At 40.5% G+C, this 14,242-nt stretch overlaps 4 protein-coding genes across 7 annotated transcripts in view; 2 read left to right on the forward strand and 2 right to left on the reverse strand.

The window, feature by feature from the left end:
* The window catches only part of LOC100678143 (CAD protein), a 26,749-nt gene continuing 12,507 nt past the window's right edge, over positions 1-14,242 (forward strand). The window contains exons 1-12 of one of the 2 annotated variants that reach the window (XM_032600700.1): positions 1-112; positions 6,961-7,099; positions 8,507-8,783; positions 8,865-9,181; positions 9,255-9,822; positions 9,901-10,311; positions 10,383-10,850; positions 10,935-11,487; positions 11,559-12,361; positions 12,440-12,638; positions 12,779-12,930; positions 13,001-13,105. In XM_032600700.1, coding sequence (XP_032456591.1) covers positions 6,975-7,099; positions 8,507-8,783; positions 8,865-9,181; positions 9,255-9,822; positions 9,901-10,311; positions 10,383-10,850; positions 10,935-11,487; positions 11,559-12,361; positions 12,440-12,638; positions 12,779-12,930; positions 13,001-13,105 — 3,978 coding nt within the window. In that variant the 5' untranslated portion in view covers positions 1-112; positions 6,961-6,974. Of the gene's footprint in view, positions 113-5,461; positions 5,686-6,960; positions 7,100-8,506; positions 8,784-8,864; positions 9,182-9,254; positions 9,823-9,900; positions 10,312-10,382; positions 10,851-10,934; positions 11,488-11,558; positions 12,362-12,439; positions 12,639-12,778; positions 12,931-13,000; positions 13,106-14,242 lie in introns of those variants that run through there. The other variant, XM_031931796.2, reaches the window with a different exon arrangement.
* Positions 653-3,241, forward strand: LOC100123125 (alkaline ceramidase). The gene is made up of 4 exons (XM_001606686.5): positions 653-1,107; positions 1,640-1,796; positions 1,886-2,123; positions 2,218-3,241. The coding sequence occupies exons 1-4, from the start codon at positions 1,015-1,017 to the stop codon at positions 2,537-2,539; spliced, it is 810 nt and encodes a 269-aa protein (XP_001606736.1). The 5' UTR covers positions 653-1,014; the 3' UTR covers positions 2,540-3,241.
* On the reverse strand, positions 2,642-6,661 carry LOC100123117 (6-pyruvoyl tetrahydrobiopterin synthase). Of its 3 annotated transcripts, XM_032600711.1 has the most exons (6): positions 6,530-6,661; positions 6,238-6,459; positions 5,083-5,207; positions 4,252-4,389; positions 3,915-3,994; positions 2,642-3,802 (listed from the first exon to the last, which is right to left on the reverse strand). In XM_032600711.1, exons 4-6 carry the CDS (start codon positions 4,314-4,316, stop codon positions 3,519-3,521), a joined length of 429 nt encoding a protein of 142 aa, XP_032456602.1. In that variant the 5' UTR covers positions 4,317-4,389; positions 5,083-5,207; positions 6,238-6,459; positions 6,530-6,661; the 3' UTR covers positions 2,642-3,518. The 3 variants fall into 3 exon arrangements, with proteins under 3 accessions (XP_032456602.1, XP_032456603.1, XP_001606725.1); XM_032600712.1 differs by lacking the exon at positions 5,083-5,207; XM_001606675.6 differs by lacking the exons at positions 5,083-5,207; positions 6,238-6,459; positions 6,530-6,661 and adding an exon at positions 4,774-4,804.
* The window catches only part of LOC107982055, a 4,887-nt gene continuing 4,079 nt past the window's right edge, over positions 13,435-14,242 (reverse strand). Inside the window, exon 7 of the mRNA XM_016989328.2 lies at positions 13,435-14,184. Coding sequence (XP_016844817.1) covers positions 13,684-14,184 — 501 coding nt within the window. The 3' untranslated portion in view covers positions 13,435-13,683. The remainder of the gene's footprint in view (positions 14,185-14,242) is intronic.

A 14,242-nucleotide genomic window follows, 5' to 3' on the forward strand; every position in this document is an offset into this window, starting at 1 on the left:
AAACGGGTGCCTGCCATTCGTTGCGTTTGAAGTTTTTTTGTTTGGAAAGAAAGGATCCATGGATGTCATCAGCTGCCAGTTTAAATGCTGCGATGCTGCCTGATGGGGTGAGGTATTGTTGTTGTTTTTTACTACTTGTTACAGGAACTTTTACGAGAGCGTATGATGTATGCGATCCGTAAAAAAGTGTCTGCTGATATATATATATATAGGTATCTTTTGATCTAACGGATTTTGCATTTTGCATACGTATACGTATGCAAAATGCAAAATATACGTTGAAATCCAAAGTTATTCAACATCAATTCGGTCTCAACTTTGCCTTTTTTCATAAAAATAAGAAGCTCAAATCATAAATTACGTAGTAATTCTAGCATACACCCCTACATAATTGCATTTGCAATTCGTTATAAAAATTCGACTTTACAGTTGAGAAAATATTCCAAGCCCTTTGTGCAAATACTTACTCGACGCGAGCGACTTCAAAGAAACGACGAGAAAAAACCTACGTATAGGGGCTTGACAAAGCAAAACAATCTCATAAAACAGAGCCTGCCCCCCTTTATCGTTGAACAAAAAGTCCCTATTCGCCATGGAACTCGCTGGAAGCTTATATCCCCCTCTCCTATATAAAACCCCATATAATGCGCGTGCAGTACAGAAGCCAGTGAACAGCTGACCGAAGACGGGAGAGAAGTGCGCAGAGTTAAAAAACCTTTCTCGTTCTCTTTCTCCGTCATATCCTCCACATGCTACTGAACGTCGATGACGCACCGCTAGTTGCGATGTTTTCGAGAGAAGCCGATCGGCGCTTTGTTTGTCCAACGAACGCAAACAAAGCCCACTGCAGAGTGAGACGCACTAGGCGATAGAAAAATTACTGTAGCTCCGACTCCGATTCATTTATACAGTCGTCGCGCGTACCCAGCTGAGAGTGGGTCGTTCGCGAGTGCGAGAGGACACTGCCCGTGTGAATTCTTAGACAAAGGATTTTTCCCCGAGAGCGAGATCAAGATGTGGAAGCCCTTTGAGCCTGGCAGCTCGCCAATCGACTGGTGCGAGGGTAATTACAATATCTCGCCCAGCATTGCGGAATTCATGAACACGGTGAGTGAAGTTCTCTTGTGTGCTGTACTTCTTTTTTCATTCCCGATTGAGACGCCGTTAAATTTTAATGCTCCGCTGGTGGAGGTTGGAAAGAGAAAAGACTGTTATGCTGTTGCTGCTACAGCTTTACAGTTCATTGATTTCGCGTTTTATAAAGCATGCATGTGAAAAAATAAAGATTTTACCGTGTTTAAAAAAAGCTTTCCAATTCTGATTTAAATATTGTTTGGCTGCAATATGGTCAATCAATTGTAGATAGTATAAAGTAGAAAAATAAAGTAATGATTATTCAAGCAAACATTACTCAACAGATCTTTTTTTGCCAAAGAACATAAACTGCACTTTGGTTTATCTCTATAATCTGTATAGCTTTGTTTACTCTACATTGTCTCATTTTATTGCCTGTTATCTAAGTTTTGTCTAATTTTATCTCTTGATCTTGAGACAGCTCACTGAGATAACAGCCTATTTACTTACTATAAATTAATACATTTCTTAAAACTTAATTTTTCAAAAATCTGTTTGTTTATAGCTAAGCAATATTGTCTTCCTTCTACTGCCACCTGTACTGATGCATCTTTTTAGAGATTATGGTAGATTTGTTAATCCTGGAATCCATGTTATATGGCTACTCATGATGGTTGTTGGCGCCAGTAGTGCTTATTTTCATGCTACTCTTTCTCTAGTCGGTAAGAATTATATTATATCTGTCTACAGTTTTTTGAATTAATCTTTCAAAAGCTAATCATACTAACAAAATGTTTTTGTTATATTATAGGTCAACTTCTCGATGAACTCACTATATTGTGGGTTTACATGGCTGGATTTTGCATGTTTTTCCCTCGGAGGTATTTTCCCACAGCAGCTAAAAATAATCGCAAGAGGTTTTCACTCTTTGCAACTCTACCAACACTAGTGGCCACTGTATTGGCAACTTTTCATCCTGCCATAAATGCATTTGCACTTATGACTCTTGGAATACCAGCCTTTGCATTTATGATCCTTGAACTGAAGAGGTACTTATAGCCAACTTATCCCATTGCTAACATTATAAATGCATTACTCCAACAATCAATTCTTTCAATTGTTGATTTATGTTTTTTTTTTCAGAACAAAATCAGCAAGAGTTTACAGATTGGGACTAAGATGTGGAGCTGCATGGTTATTAGCAGTCACATGCTGGTTAAATGATAGATTGTTTTGTGATACTTGGCTCAATTTGAATTTCCCTTATCTTCATGCTCTATGGCATCTTTTCATTTTTATTGCAAGCTACACAGCTGCTGTATTGTTCGCTTATTTTTCTGTTAAGGAAGAGCGACCTCAACAATCGCCAATGCTAAAGTATTGGCCAAGAGATGACTTTGAGCTTGGCATTCCATATGTCACAATCAAGAGTTACATCAAAGTCGATACTAATACAAACATATAAGAGACTTTGTACTCAAATATGAATCATTCAATACCATGTAAAGGCTGAAGATTAATATTCTAAAGAGTATTATTACCAGAGAATTGTGCAACTGAGACTGAGTTGAGTATTTGATATATTTATTACAATAAAAGAGTACAGGTTACATAGAATTCAACATATTGATCAGAGAAATCATATGAGAAAAGAATTTGTGACTACATCAAAGAGATATCCCTAGATACCAAGTGTATTAATTTAATTGATACTGCTTATGAATTATATCGCAATAGATATTTAATAATTTATTCAATATGAAGAAAATCTATACTCAAAGTATATGTGATACTTGTGCATACATAATACTAGCAGTTTTGTAAAAATGTGCAAATTTTAAAGATATAGCCAATACTTGATGCTAAATGCATACACTGAGAAACATAGGCCCGCTAATATCAATAGTAAACCGTAATTATAAATATTTAAATATTCGATGTGAACATTATTAGAGCATCGTAAACATTCATTTTTAACCATTATTTACTCAAGATATGAATTATTGTTTATTCCATACCATCGGCATTGTTAGCCCGATATTTAGAAATCAATTTTAAAAATACTTGCTTATTTTATTATCGAAATTTGTACCATGATAGTTTTTACATTGTACACTCTATTTTAGAACATTATTTAATAAATAAAAGCATTCATTAAATGATAAAATTTTATCAGTTATTATTTTTTATACACCAAGATTATATAAAATACAATACTACAAAAATCTACAATTAAGTAAATTGTTTTATGTAGTATTGTTCTAACAATAAGACAGTTTTATAATAATGAAAGTGTGGTACTGGTATCCGAAAATATTTTATTACAAATATTTTATATGTAATTTCAAAAATATGCTTCAACAAGAATAATTATAAAAATACTGCATTTATGTAGTAGTTCCGTTGGAATGTCCACTTATTTAGAAAAACATATTTCAGGAAAATCACATCGATTCACCTCTGTAAATAACAATGTTGTTATCAGTTTCGTAAATTTTCACTTCGTAAAGCAATTCCGGCTGCGGAAGTAATTTTTTTATCTCGTCAAAAACGTAAATAGCAACATTTTCCGTGGTTGAGACAACATTTTTAAAATAATCAACATCTTTATCCAAATTTTTGTGGTCCAGCTGATCCATTAGAATCTTCTTCATGTATACCTTCAAGTCAGAAATATTCATGACCATACCAGTTGTAGGATCAACAGGTCCTCTCACGGTAACTTCCACTGCAATAAAACCATTACAAAACGGTATTCGATTTATGCTAATAATTCATAATTGCGAAAAAATGCCAATTAAATTTCATCTAATTGTTTAATCAATGCCGATGAAAATTACCAGTATAGTTGTGTCCATGACCCCAATAGTTATTACACTTTCCATAAATTTTTGCGTTTTCTTCGTCGCTGAGGTGCGGGCTGTAATACAAAAATAACTTTAAGTTCAAAACTCAACAAAAAATATAATTATTTACCGATTTAAAACGAATTTGATGATACATTAAATATATTTTAAGACGACGCTATCAAGGATCGCTTATATGCACAAGAGGTAAGCAACAAGTGTTGCCCAACAGGTTCGTTACATAAATTGGAAAAGGAAAACAATAAAGCAACTTCCATACAGACACAGTTCTAATAAATTACAATTTAGACGTTAAAGATTGTTTTCGAACCTGTGCAGTCTGTGGCAGGAGGAGATGGACTCCTTTCTCGTCAGATAAGCAACAGGTCTCGGCATTTTTTTTTTCCTCGAACTTTTTTTATTCAAACCTGACAACTGCGGCAAAAAAGGCTTTCCGCTCTAGAGTCGTCTGCAAGTAAAGCAAGACTAAAGATCGGAACAGGCTCGGGCACAGGACTGTCAGCTTCTATAGAGTGTATTGAGTAACCCCATACGGTGCGTGCGCATACTTAGATTATCTCTCTGCGTATATGAATTGTGAAGTAAACGTGCATAGCAGATACAGAGAATTTAAGAGAATCGAAGGTCAGACCAATGAAGTTGGTCAAGCGTTCCCGCACTTTTTTCAAATCACAATAATTTAAAACGAATTGATTTATTCTATAAAAACAAATATGAGATAAAATCTGAAATGTTTGTCACAGTCTGAAAACTAAAAGAGTATAAACTTAATTTTTTTATCAACAAGTAAATTGATCCAATTATGTTTAGAATGCAGATCTTATAGACGTACGCATGAGGGTATCCTTTCATCGACACAGTAGAGACTGATGTGCATTACAAACGCGTCGGTGAAAGAATTCGCGTGACATGGAACTCGATCTTCTTTTAGTATAGCAAAGATATATTAGCTGATACGAGAGATGCGCAAAACTGCGTTCGAGGTAAAAAAATCGTGAAACTGATACGGACTTTGTATGCGTGAGTTTTTTTAATTCAAACACGTAAGCATATCATGCATATAGGAGTTATATAAAAATGACCTATAGAAAGTTATGCATCGAGATGAAAAATAAAACCAGAAATGCCACTAAAGCCCTACCCTTTAAACAGCTGATCCCGAACGAAGCCCCATTAGCAGCATCAGCTGCGACTATAGTCAGGGTTCATCGTTCGTGGGTGGACCAAGACGTCTCTCATAAAAGTCGATACACCTTACCCAAATTCCTTAAAACTCGCAAAAATTTATAGCGTAAGTATCATCGTTCCAGCAATCGAAGATTCCCGCGTTATATTGATTCGTCGTTCCCGCGTTCTTAAATATCGCGCAGCGCCATTAGACACGAGCAGCACACACCATCTCTCTAACGGATTTCCATCTTCCCAGACTATATACATCTACGCAGCTACTACAAACACACGCGCGCGCACGCGTACTAGTTCGGCGCAGGCGCTCAGGCACGAGATAGGGACAACATTGTGCGCGCTGCCGTAGAGAGACATCAGAAGAGAGAGAGAGAGAGAGAGAGAAACGGCGCGTAGCTCGTTCAGTAGTGCTCGAGCTACTAGCAAGTCCGGAGAGTCGCGAAGATGACCGTGAAAAGTAAGGCCGATGAGGCACCCAAGTGCTACCTCATACTCGAGGATGGCAGCGTCTTTCCGGGCACGAGCTTCGGCGCTCACAAGGAAGTCGACGGAGAGATCGGTGAGTCTGTTTCTAGGCGACTGCCGTTATCGAGTAGCTTTTTTCTCGTCGGTACAGACCGAGAGAGCAACACGTGGTGAGCCCACGCGCGCGCTAACTCCATTTTTCGTCTGTTAGCGTTCTGCGTTTGATTTGGAATAGATCGGAGATGGACGGATTGATCCTTCTGACAGTCGTTGGATTCATTTTGTTCAATGTCACTCAAGAGAAAGATCTATCGTTCTGCTCCGAATTCAAAATCGGAGCTATATCCACTCGCTCGTCTCACATGTCACCCAACGGATGAATCCCACGAGCAAAACGTGCGCGAGAAAAATTCAAACATCGCACTACGACGTTTGTATCCAAACGACCAATGTCATCGGAAAACTCGCGAGAAAAAATCCACCAGATAGCCCGAGAATTTTACTATCCGATGCTGTTTACCATTTCGCGAGAGAACGACTTTACGCTGACACTATACAACCGGCTGTACATCTCGAAACGTGCGCGCGACTTCTTTATGTTGGTATACTTATATATACAGATGTATATATATATATATATACATACATCGACGTCGTTGATTTTCACTGGCACCGCTCACCACGTGCTTCTCTACACTGCCGAGGCTGACATTCTGTGCTCGGGAGATTGGATTTTTTTCTCTTCGCGACGATGACCGTGACGATGTACGAGGAGATTTGGAGAGAACGTTGAACTTGGAATTGGATGTATTGATGTTGCATTTGATAGTTCAATCAGATCGATCATTACATCGAGTTTCAAATTTCTCTATAAAAAGTTTAAAAAAAAAAGATCAGATAAAAAAGTTTTACCCTTATCGTAAATCATAACCCGATACCTCGTTTTGTTATCGCAGTCCAAAAGGCTACCGCACTACTTTTATTTATAAATAAGACACGCACTGCTCTCAATCTCTCCTTACACTAACTTTGTCCTGTTTACTATTTCCCGTTATCCAAACTAATCCAGTTCCGCGACTATCACCACGAGTATATAAAAAAGCATCATCTGTGCAGCTGCAATTAAAACTGCCCAGAGAAATGCATAAATCATGCTTATCCAAGTGAAAATCTCTTCTCTCTATTTGCAAACAAAACACTCAGTATCGTGTGTTCTAATAAGAGTATAATACTTATCTAGCGTCAGCGCTTTCTATGTACACCCATTCGCTAATGTTGACAGATTCATGAAAAAAATTAGCAAACATCACGCGCGCTCGAATTTCAAAGACTTTTGCACTAAACTAATGTTTTCTCCTTGTCTTTGCAGTTTTTCAAACAGGGATGGTCGGATATCCCGAATCGCTGACCGACCCGTCCTACTGCGAGCAGATCCTGGTGCTGACGTATCCCCTGATCGGCAATTACGGCGTACCGAGCCACGAGAAGGATGAGAACGACTTGCCAAGGTATCATTTACGACTGTGTTTTTTTCTTAGAATTAGATTAGAGAGAAATATATCATTGCTCTTTCGTGGAATATTTTTGTGCTTTTTGAGCGAGTCGTATTTTTTTAGATAATGAGAGAAGGAAGGTCTATTATTTGTATAAGCTGTAGTGGGTTCGACGCGCTTTGTTTTGCGTCAGTAAGAATTAGCGTGATGGAAAAATTGAATCGAGTGTTGTGTTTGTACACACGTATGGATTGAAGCTGTGAGGGCAAATATAGGTTTTACTTCAAGGAATTATCATTTGACACGTGTTCTTGGAAAAAATCAAGCTACATCGATTAGGAAATCTTTTTTATAATTCATCTGACAAATCTCTCTCTCTCGAAAAAAAAAAAAAATAAATAAATAAATAAAAACGAAAGTTGATCGACCTTGGCTTATCGATGAATCAAAAGCGATTTGACTTCATGCGTATAATTTGTGAAAGGCATCGCAAAATGTAAAATTGATATGGAGAAGTCATGCAAAAAACGCGCACTTTTTACCCAAGACGATACGTCGACGAGAAATTATGCTTTAAATTCTCGTAATGCGCTTGTCAGCAAGTTTGTTTGCTAATATTCATCTCTGATCGCGTTAATCTAACTTCAACTACTTATCCGCACATCCACACGTGACCATGAACTTTCAAGCATCAACACAGAAGAACAATATATGTAGAAACTTATACGATTCTTAACTGAAACGTGTCATTCGTATCCACAACGTGATCTCAAATTTGTTCACATTCCTCTCATCAGATGCATCAGAGAGTCAGTCGCTACTGCGTCTCTCTGATGATACCACCCACACAGGCGTCACTTTCGCGACTTTGTCCCCTATACATATATATTCAAACTTTATAAACACATCGATGAGCCGATCGATAACCTCTGCATCTAACATCGTCAGAGCCTTTTATACTCGAGAGAGAGAGAGAGAGAGAGAGAGAGGGAGAAAGAGAGAGAGAGAGAGAGAGATGCGGCACGCTTGCTTCGCGTGATAATGAACGACGATCAAGATTGTCTACATGTATGTGTTACATAGACAGCTATGATGATCGAATCGATCTGCTGTTATTGCAGCTTCGAGATTTCAGTGATTATAGGTATAATATAGAAGCTTTCCATTGTACATACTACGGAAATGCAGCCGAAAACTGCGCGTTCGAGATCTATGGAGCCGTATGACCTTACGCTTCAGTCGCACATTTTATAACGCTCTATAGCGCGATAACGTTATCAGTGATCTAATACGAAGTCGATGATGACACTTTACTTCCGTGACTTCGGATGAGGCTTCAATGTGCGCACGTGCGAATTTTTCACGGTCCAGGATACTTTGACCATCACGTTGACATAAACTAAATGCAAATTATCCGTCCAGATGGTTCGAGTCCCACAAGATATGGGCAGCCGGTCTCGTGGTCAGCGAGCACTGCGACACACCGAGTCACTGGCGTCAGACCAAGTCGCTGTCGGACTGGATGCGCGACGAGGGTATCCCCGGAATCCAAAAAGTCGACACCCGTGCCCTCACTAAGATCATCCGAGAAAAGGGCACTATCCTCGGTAGAATCGTCCACTCGCTACCAGCGGACCTCAAGACCCTACCGGCTGTCGTCGATCCCAACAGTCACAACCTCGTCGCCAAAGTTTCACGCGTGAGTGTTTAGCTTTATTTTTGTAATGCTCATTTTATTGACTGTCCATATCCATGACGTTTGTACACGTATAACTTACAGACATCGAAAGCAACGTTCAACCCTAAAGGTTCGCCGCGCATCTGCGTCGTGGATTGTGGTCTCAAGTACAACCAGTTGAGATGCCTAACTGCTCGTGGTGCTCGAGTCGACGTCGTTCCCTGGAACCACAAGATCCAGGAAGAGCAGTTCGATGGTCTGTTCCTCAGCAACGGACCCGGTGACCCTAGTATGTGCAAAGAGACCCTTGACAATCTCAAGAAGATCCTCGCCTCGGCCAACAAGAAACCTATATTCGGCATCTGTTTGGGGCATCAGCTGTTGTCACTAGCAGCTGGATGCAAAAGTTACAAAATGAGGTATGCCCATCCATCGTGCTCTTGATTGCTATCTCAAGTGATGCAATAAATAATAATCAATAACTTGATTCAGATACGGTAATCGCGGTCACAACCAGCCAGCCGTGCACCAAGGCACCGACCGGTGCTACATGACCTCTCAAAACCACGGTTTCGCCATCGATGCTACCAGTCTGCCCAAGGACTGGGAAGTCCTCTTCACCAATGCCAACGACCAAAGTAACGAGGGTATCGTTCACTCAAATCTGCCGTATTTCTCAGTACAGTTTCACCCAGAGCACACAGCTGGTCCCCAGGACCTCGAATGCCTCTTCGACGTCTTCCTGGACAGCGTCCGTGACTCGATGACCGCCAAGTCCGGCAACAGCGTCAAGCAGCGCTTGCATCAGAAGCTCGAGTATCAGCCGGAGAAGCCGGTGTCGTTGGATTATCCCAGGAAGGTTTTGATTCTTGGCTCCGGAGGCCTGAGTATAGGACAAGCTGGAGAGTTTGATTACTCAGGCTCGCAGGCTATCAAGGCTCTGAAGGAGGAAAACATCCAGACGGTTCTAATCAATCCGAACATCGCCACTGTCCAGACGTCCAAGGGAATGGCGGACAAGGTTTACTTCTTGCCGATTTTGCCCGACTACGTCGAACAGGTTCGTTTTCTATTTACGCTATACAGCGTAGCTTTTCATTACTGTGGAAGCTAAACGTCGTACCCGTCTTTGATTTAGGTTATTCAATCTGAGCGACCGGACGGTGTACTTCTTACTTTCGGTGGTCAGACGGCCTTGAATTGCGGTGTCCAGCTGCAAAGTCGTGGAATCTTCGAGAAGTACGGGGTCAAGATTTTAGGTACCCCGATTGAGTCGATAATTGAAACCGAAGACCGGAAGTTGTTCGCCGATCGAGTGAATGAAATCGACGAGAAAGTAGCCCCCAGTTGTGCTGTATACTCCATACAAGAAGCCCTCGAAGCTGCTGAGAAGCTGGGCTATCCAGTCATGGCGAGAGCAGCCTTTTCGCTTGGTGGTTTGGGCTCTGGATTTGCCAATACCCCAGAGGAGTTGAAAGCTTTGGCTCAGCAAGCGCTCGCTCACTCTTCACAGTTGATCATTGATAAGTCGTTGCAAGGATGGAAAGAGGTGGATATTTTTTAATTTTTTTTAAATATTATTGATTCAGAGAAACGCTGTAACTTTCTTATGTGTAACAGATCGAATACGAAGTGGTTCGAGATGCTTACGACAACTGCATCACCGTCTGTAACATGGAGAACGTCGATCCACTTGGTATCCACACGGGTGAATCTATCGTAGTAGCTCCAAGCCAGACTCTTTCAAACCGAGAGTACAACATGCTCAGGACGACAGCAATTAAGGTGATCCGGCATCTTGGCGTCGTCGGAGAATGTAACATTCAATACGCGTTAAATCCTTTCTCTGAGGAATTTTATATTATCGAAGTCAACGCCAGACTATCCAGAAGTTCAGCTCTTGCCAGCAAGGCTACTGGTTATCCACTTGCGTACGTTGCTGCAAAGTTGGCGCTAGGTATACCATTACCTGATATCAAAAACTTAGTAACTGGCAAAACTACCGCTTGCTTCGAGCCTAGTCTGGATTACTGTGTCGTCAAGATTCCCAGATGGGATCTTAGCAAATTCCAGAGAGTCAGCACAAAGGTCAGTTTTATTCTTTCTATTTCACATCGTCGTAACGTGTACCATTAAACGAAAATTTTACGATGTAATCTACTAATTGCACAGATTGGCAGTTCTATGAAGAGCGTGGGAGAAGTCATGGCGATAGGTCGCTGCTTCGAGGAAGCTTTCCAGAAGGCTTTGAGAATGGTAGACGAAAACGTCGTCGGTTTTTGCCCTTATCTGAAATCTGTCAACGAGGACGAGCTCGAGAAGCCTACGGACAAGCGAATGTTCGTCTTGGCTGCTGCAATTAAGGCCGGTTATACCACCGAAAAAATTTACCAGCTAACTAAGATCGACCAATGGTTTCTTGAAAAAATGCGTAATATCATCGTGTACCAGAACCGTTTAGAAGATCTAGAGCAGACCAAGCTCACGTACGAGGTGTTACTAAGAGCCAAACAGCTTGGTTTCTCCGATAAACAGATTGCTATGGCTGTGAAAAGTACCGAACTGGCTATTCGCAAGCAAAGAAAGGAAATGAGCATTCTTCCATTCGTAAAACAAATAGACACTGTTGCTGCTGAATGGCCTGCTAGCACAAATTATCTCTATCTAACATATAATGGGACGAGCCATGATTTGGGATTCCCTGAGGGATACGTCATGGTCATTGGTAAAAATAAACTTTACATAAAATTTTGTGCATCCTAATATTGCCCAGTCTAAAAATTCTTTTGTTTAAAGGTTCGGGCGTTTACCGTATCGGTAGTTCAGTAGAGTTCGATTGGTGCGCCGTTAGTTGTCTGCGCGAATTACGCAACCTTGGCAAAAAGACAATCATGGTGAATTACAATCCGGAGACCGTGAGTACGGACTACGACATGAGCGATCGGCTGTACTTCGAGGAAATCTCTTTCGAGGTGGTGATGGACATTTACGACCAAGAGGCACCTGAAGGCATAATCCTCTCAATGGGCGGACAACTGCCAAACAATATAGCCATGGACCTACATCGACAGGAGGCCCGTATCCTTGGCACCTCGCCCGAACAAATCGACGGTGCAGAAAACCGGTTCGAGTTCTCGAGAATGCTTGACAGAATCGGAGTCCTACAGCCAAAATGGAGAGAATTGACGAATTTGGAAGCAGCCGTTGAGTTCTGCCGAGACGTTGGCTACCCTTGTCTTGTACGTCCTTCTTACGTACTCAGTGGTGCAGCTATGAACGTGGCCCACTCTGACAACGACCTACAAACTTACCTGAAGAGTGCCGCCAGTGTTAGTAAGAAACATCCTGTAGTTATCTCCAAGTTCATACTTGAAGCTAAGGAGATCGACGTTGACGCAGTTGCTTACCATGGCAATATTCTTTGCATGGCTGTGTCCGAGCACGTGGAGAACGCTGGTGTTCACTCGGGAGATGCTACTCTTGTCACGCCACCGCAAGACATTAATCTGGAGACTCTAGAGAAGATCAAAATCATAACGAGGCAGATCGCTCATAATTTGGAGGTCACGGGACCGTTTAATATGCAACTCATTGCAAAGGTAAGCATTAAGCTTTGTTTTTTGAGATGAATTTCTTTTTGCATTGTCATTTTAATTGCTTTTAAATCTGTTTTCTAGAACAACGAATTAAAAGTCATCGAGTGTAACGTTCGAGTCTCAAGATCATTCCCGTTTGTTTCAAAAACTTTAAATCATGATTTCGTTGCAATGGCTACTAGATTGATTATGGGAGAACCCGTTGAGCCCGTCGACGTCCTAGCAGGCTGCGGAAAAGTCGGAGTTAAAGTGCCTCAATTCTCTTTTTCGAGATTAACAGGTGCACATTTCTAGAATATCTATAAAGAATGCTTGAAAACGGGGAGAGAAAATCTTGCTTGAATCATATGATCATTTTATTATCTTTTGATTAATACATTCGAAATGAAAATCTAATTTATAAATATAATATTTTGAAAGGTGCTGAAGTTATGTTGGGAGTTGAAATGGCGTCAACTGGTGAAGTAGCTTGTTTCGGTGACAACAGGTACGAAGCGTATTTAAAGGGCATGATGAGCACTGGATTCCACATTCCAGAAAAAGGCATTCTTCTATCTATTGGTACCTACAAGGTATATCCAAGTTTGCTTATTTGATTCGATTACCAATAATCACAAACTAATGTGTATACAATGATTCTAGCATAAAACAGAGTTGCTGCCGTCCATCGCAAATCTTCATAGAATGGGTTACAAGCTTTATGCTAGTATGGGAACAGCAGATTTTTACTCGGAGCATAAAATTGACGTGAGTACATTATTTTTATCGATATTAAACAAGATTTTTCTCGATGAAACGTAACATTAATATTTACATACCACGATTGAAAGGTTAAAAATCTAAGGGATAAACAATTACTAGTGACTAAATATGCAGGTAAAACACAAAAATGTAGGCTAGCATTCATTCGTATAAAAAAGTATCTATGTATATCCGCAGACGGTGCAATATTTTGGTAGTCATATGGTTATTATTTTTTTTATTTAATCAGATGTAAGTAGTCACCTAAGTAGCCACCTATATGTCAGGCAATTCAGCCCAAACATATTATCGGATAAGAGTTATATTCACGACGATTTCTTCAACATTCACATTATTTATTAAAGATTTGCAGCTTTCAAACAGAGGTCTGAAAGTCCATCTTATAATATAAGGAACATTCTATTATAGCATTGTACAAAATGTGATCACATATGATTCTTCAAAGCATCCTTCTTCTTAGTCATCTCACTATAAATCAACTCCACATTATTCGATCACTCGAACCATTAGTGAATTAAGAAAACCTCAACAACATCACCAAAGAGGTCCCCTTCGATCACACTCTAAAACGAAGTCGTCTCAGCAGAAGGCTTATCCGCGAGGGTAACGTTATTCATAAGCTTCTTCGCCAGCTTCGTCGTAGCTACTTTGCTCGACGACGACTTGTACAACGCAGATTTCGCATCTGACTGTTCTGCTGTTTCCGACGAGTGTACCTCTGCCTGGATACTGCTTGCGATATTGAACCTATCCCGGAGAGTTCCCGCGTATAGAGGCTCATCGGCGTTTCGTCTCGGTGTGATAGGTTGCGCCGGCAAGTCCGGTGTTTGGACGGGACTGCCCCGTTGCGAGCGAACTTCGTCCAAAATTTTCCGTGCTTCGGATTTGTGATCTGGACTCTCATGTAGTAGAAGGAGACCTAAAAGTCGAGCTTGGTTCAGGTAAACCTTTTTCTGGTGGGCTGCACCCTTTGTTGTACAACTGTCCGCCATTCGAATAAAGTGTTTCGCGAAGAAGATCAATAGAGAGGCCAGGCGAACGGTCGTCAGTGGTTCACATTTTTCCTGTAAAGAATGAGATAATTATTATTATTTCTTCTTTGATCTATCAAAAAGAATCAAT

The sequence above is a fragment of the Nasonia vitripennis genome, chromosome 5, assembly GCF_009193385.2.
Source record: "Nasonia vitripennis strain AsymCx chromosome 5, Nvit_psr_1.1, whole genome shotgun sequence".
NCBI classification, from domain to species: domain Eukaryota; kingdom Metazoa; phylum Arthropoda; class Insecta; order Hymenoptera; family Pteromalidae; genus Nasonia; species Nasonia vitripennis.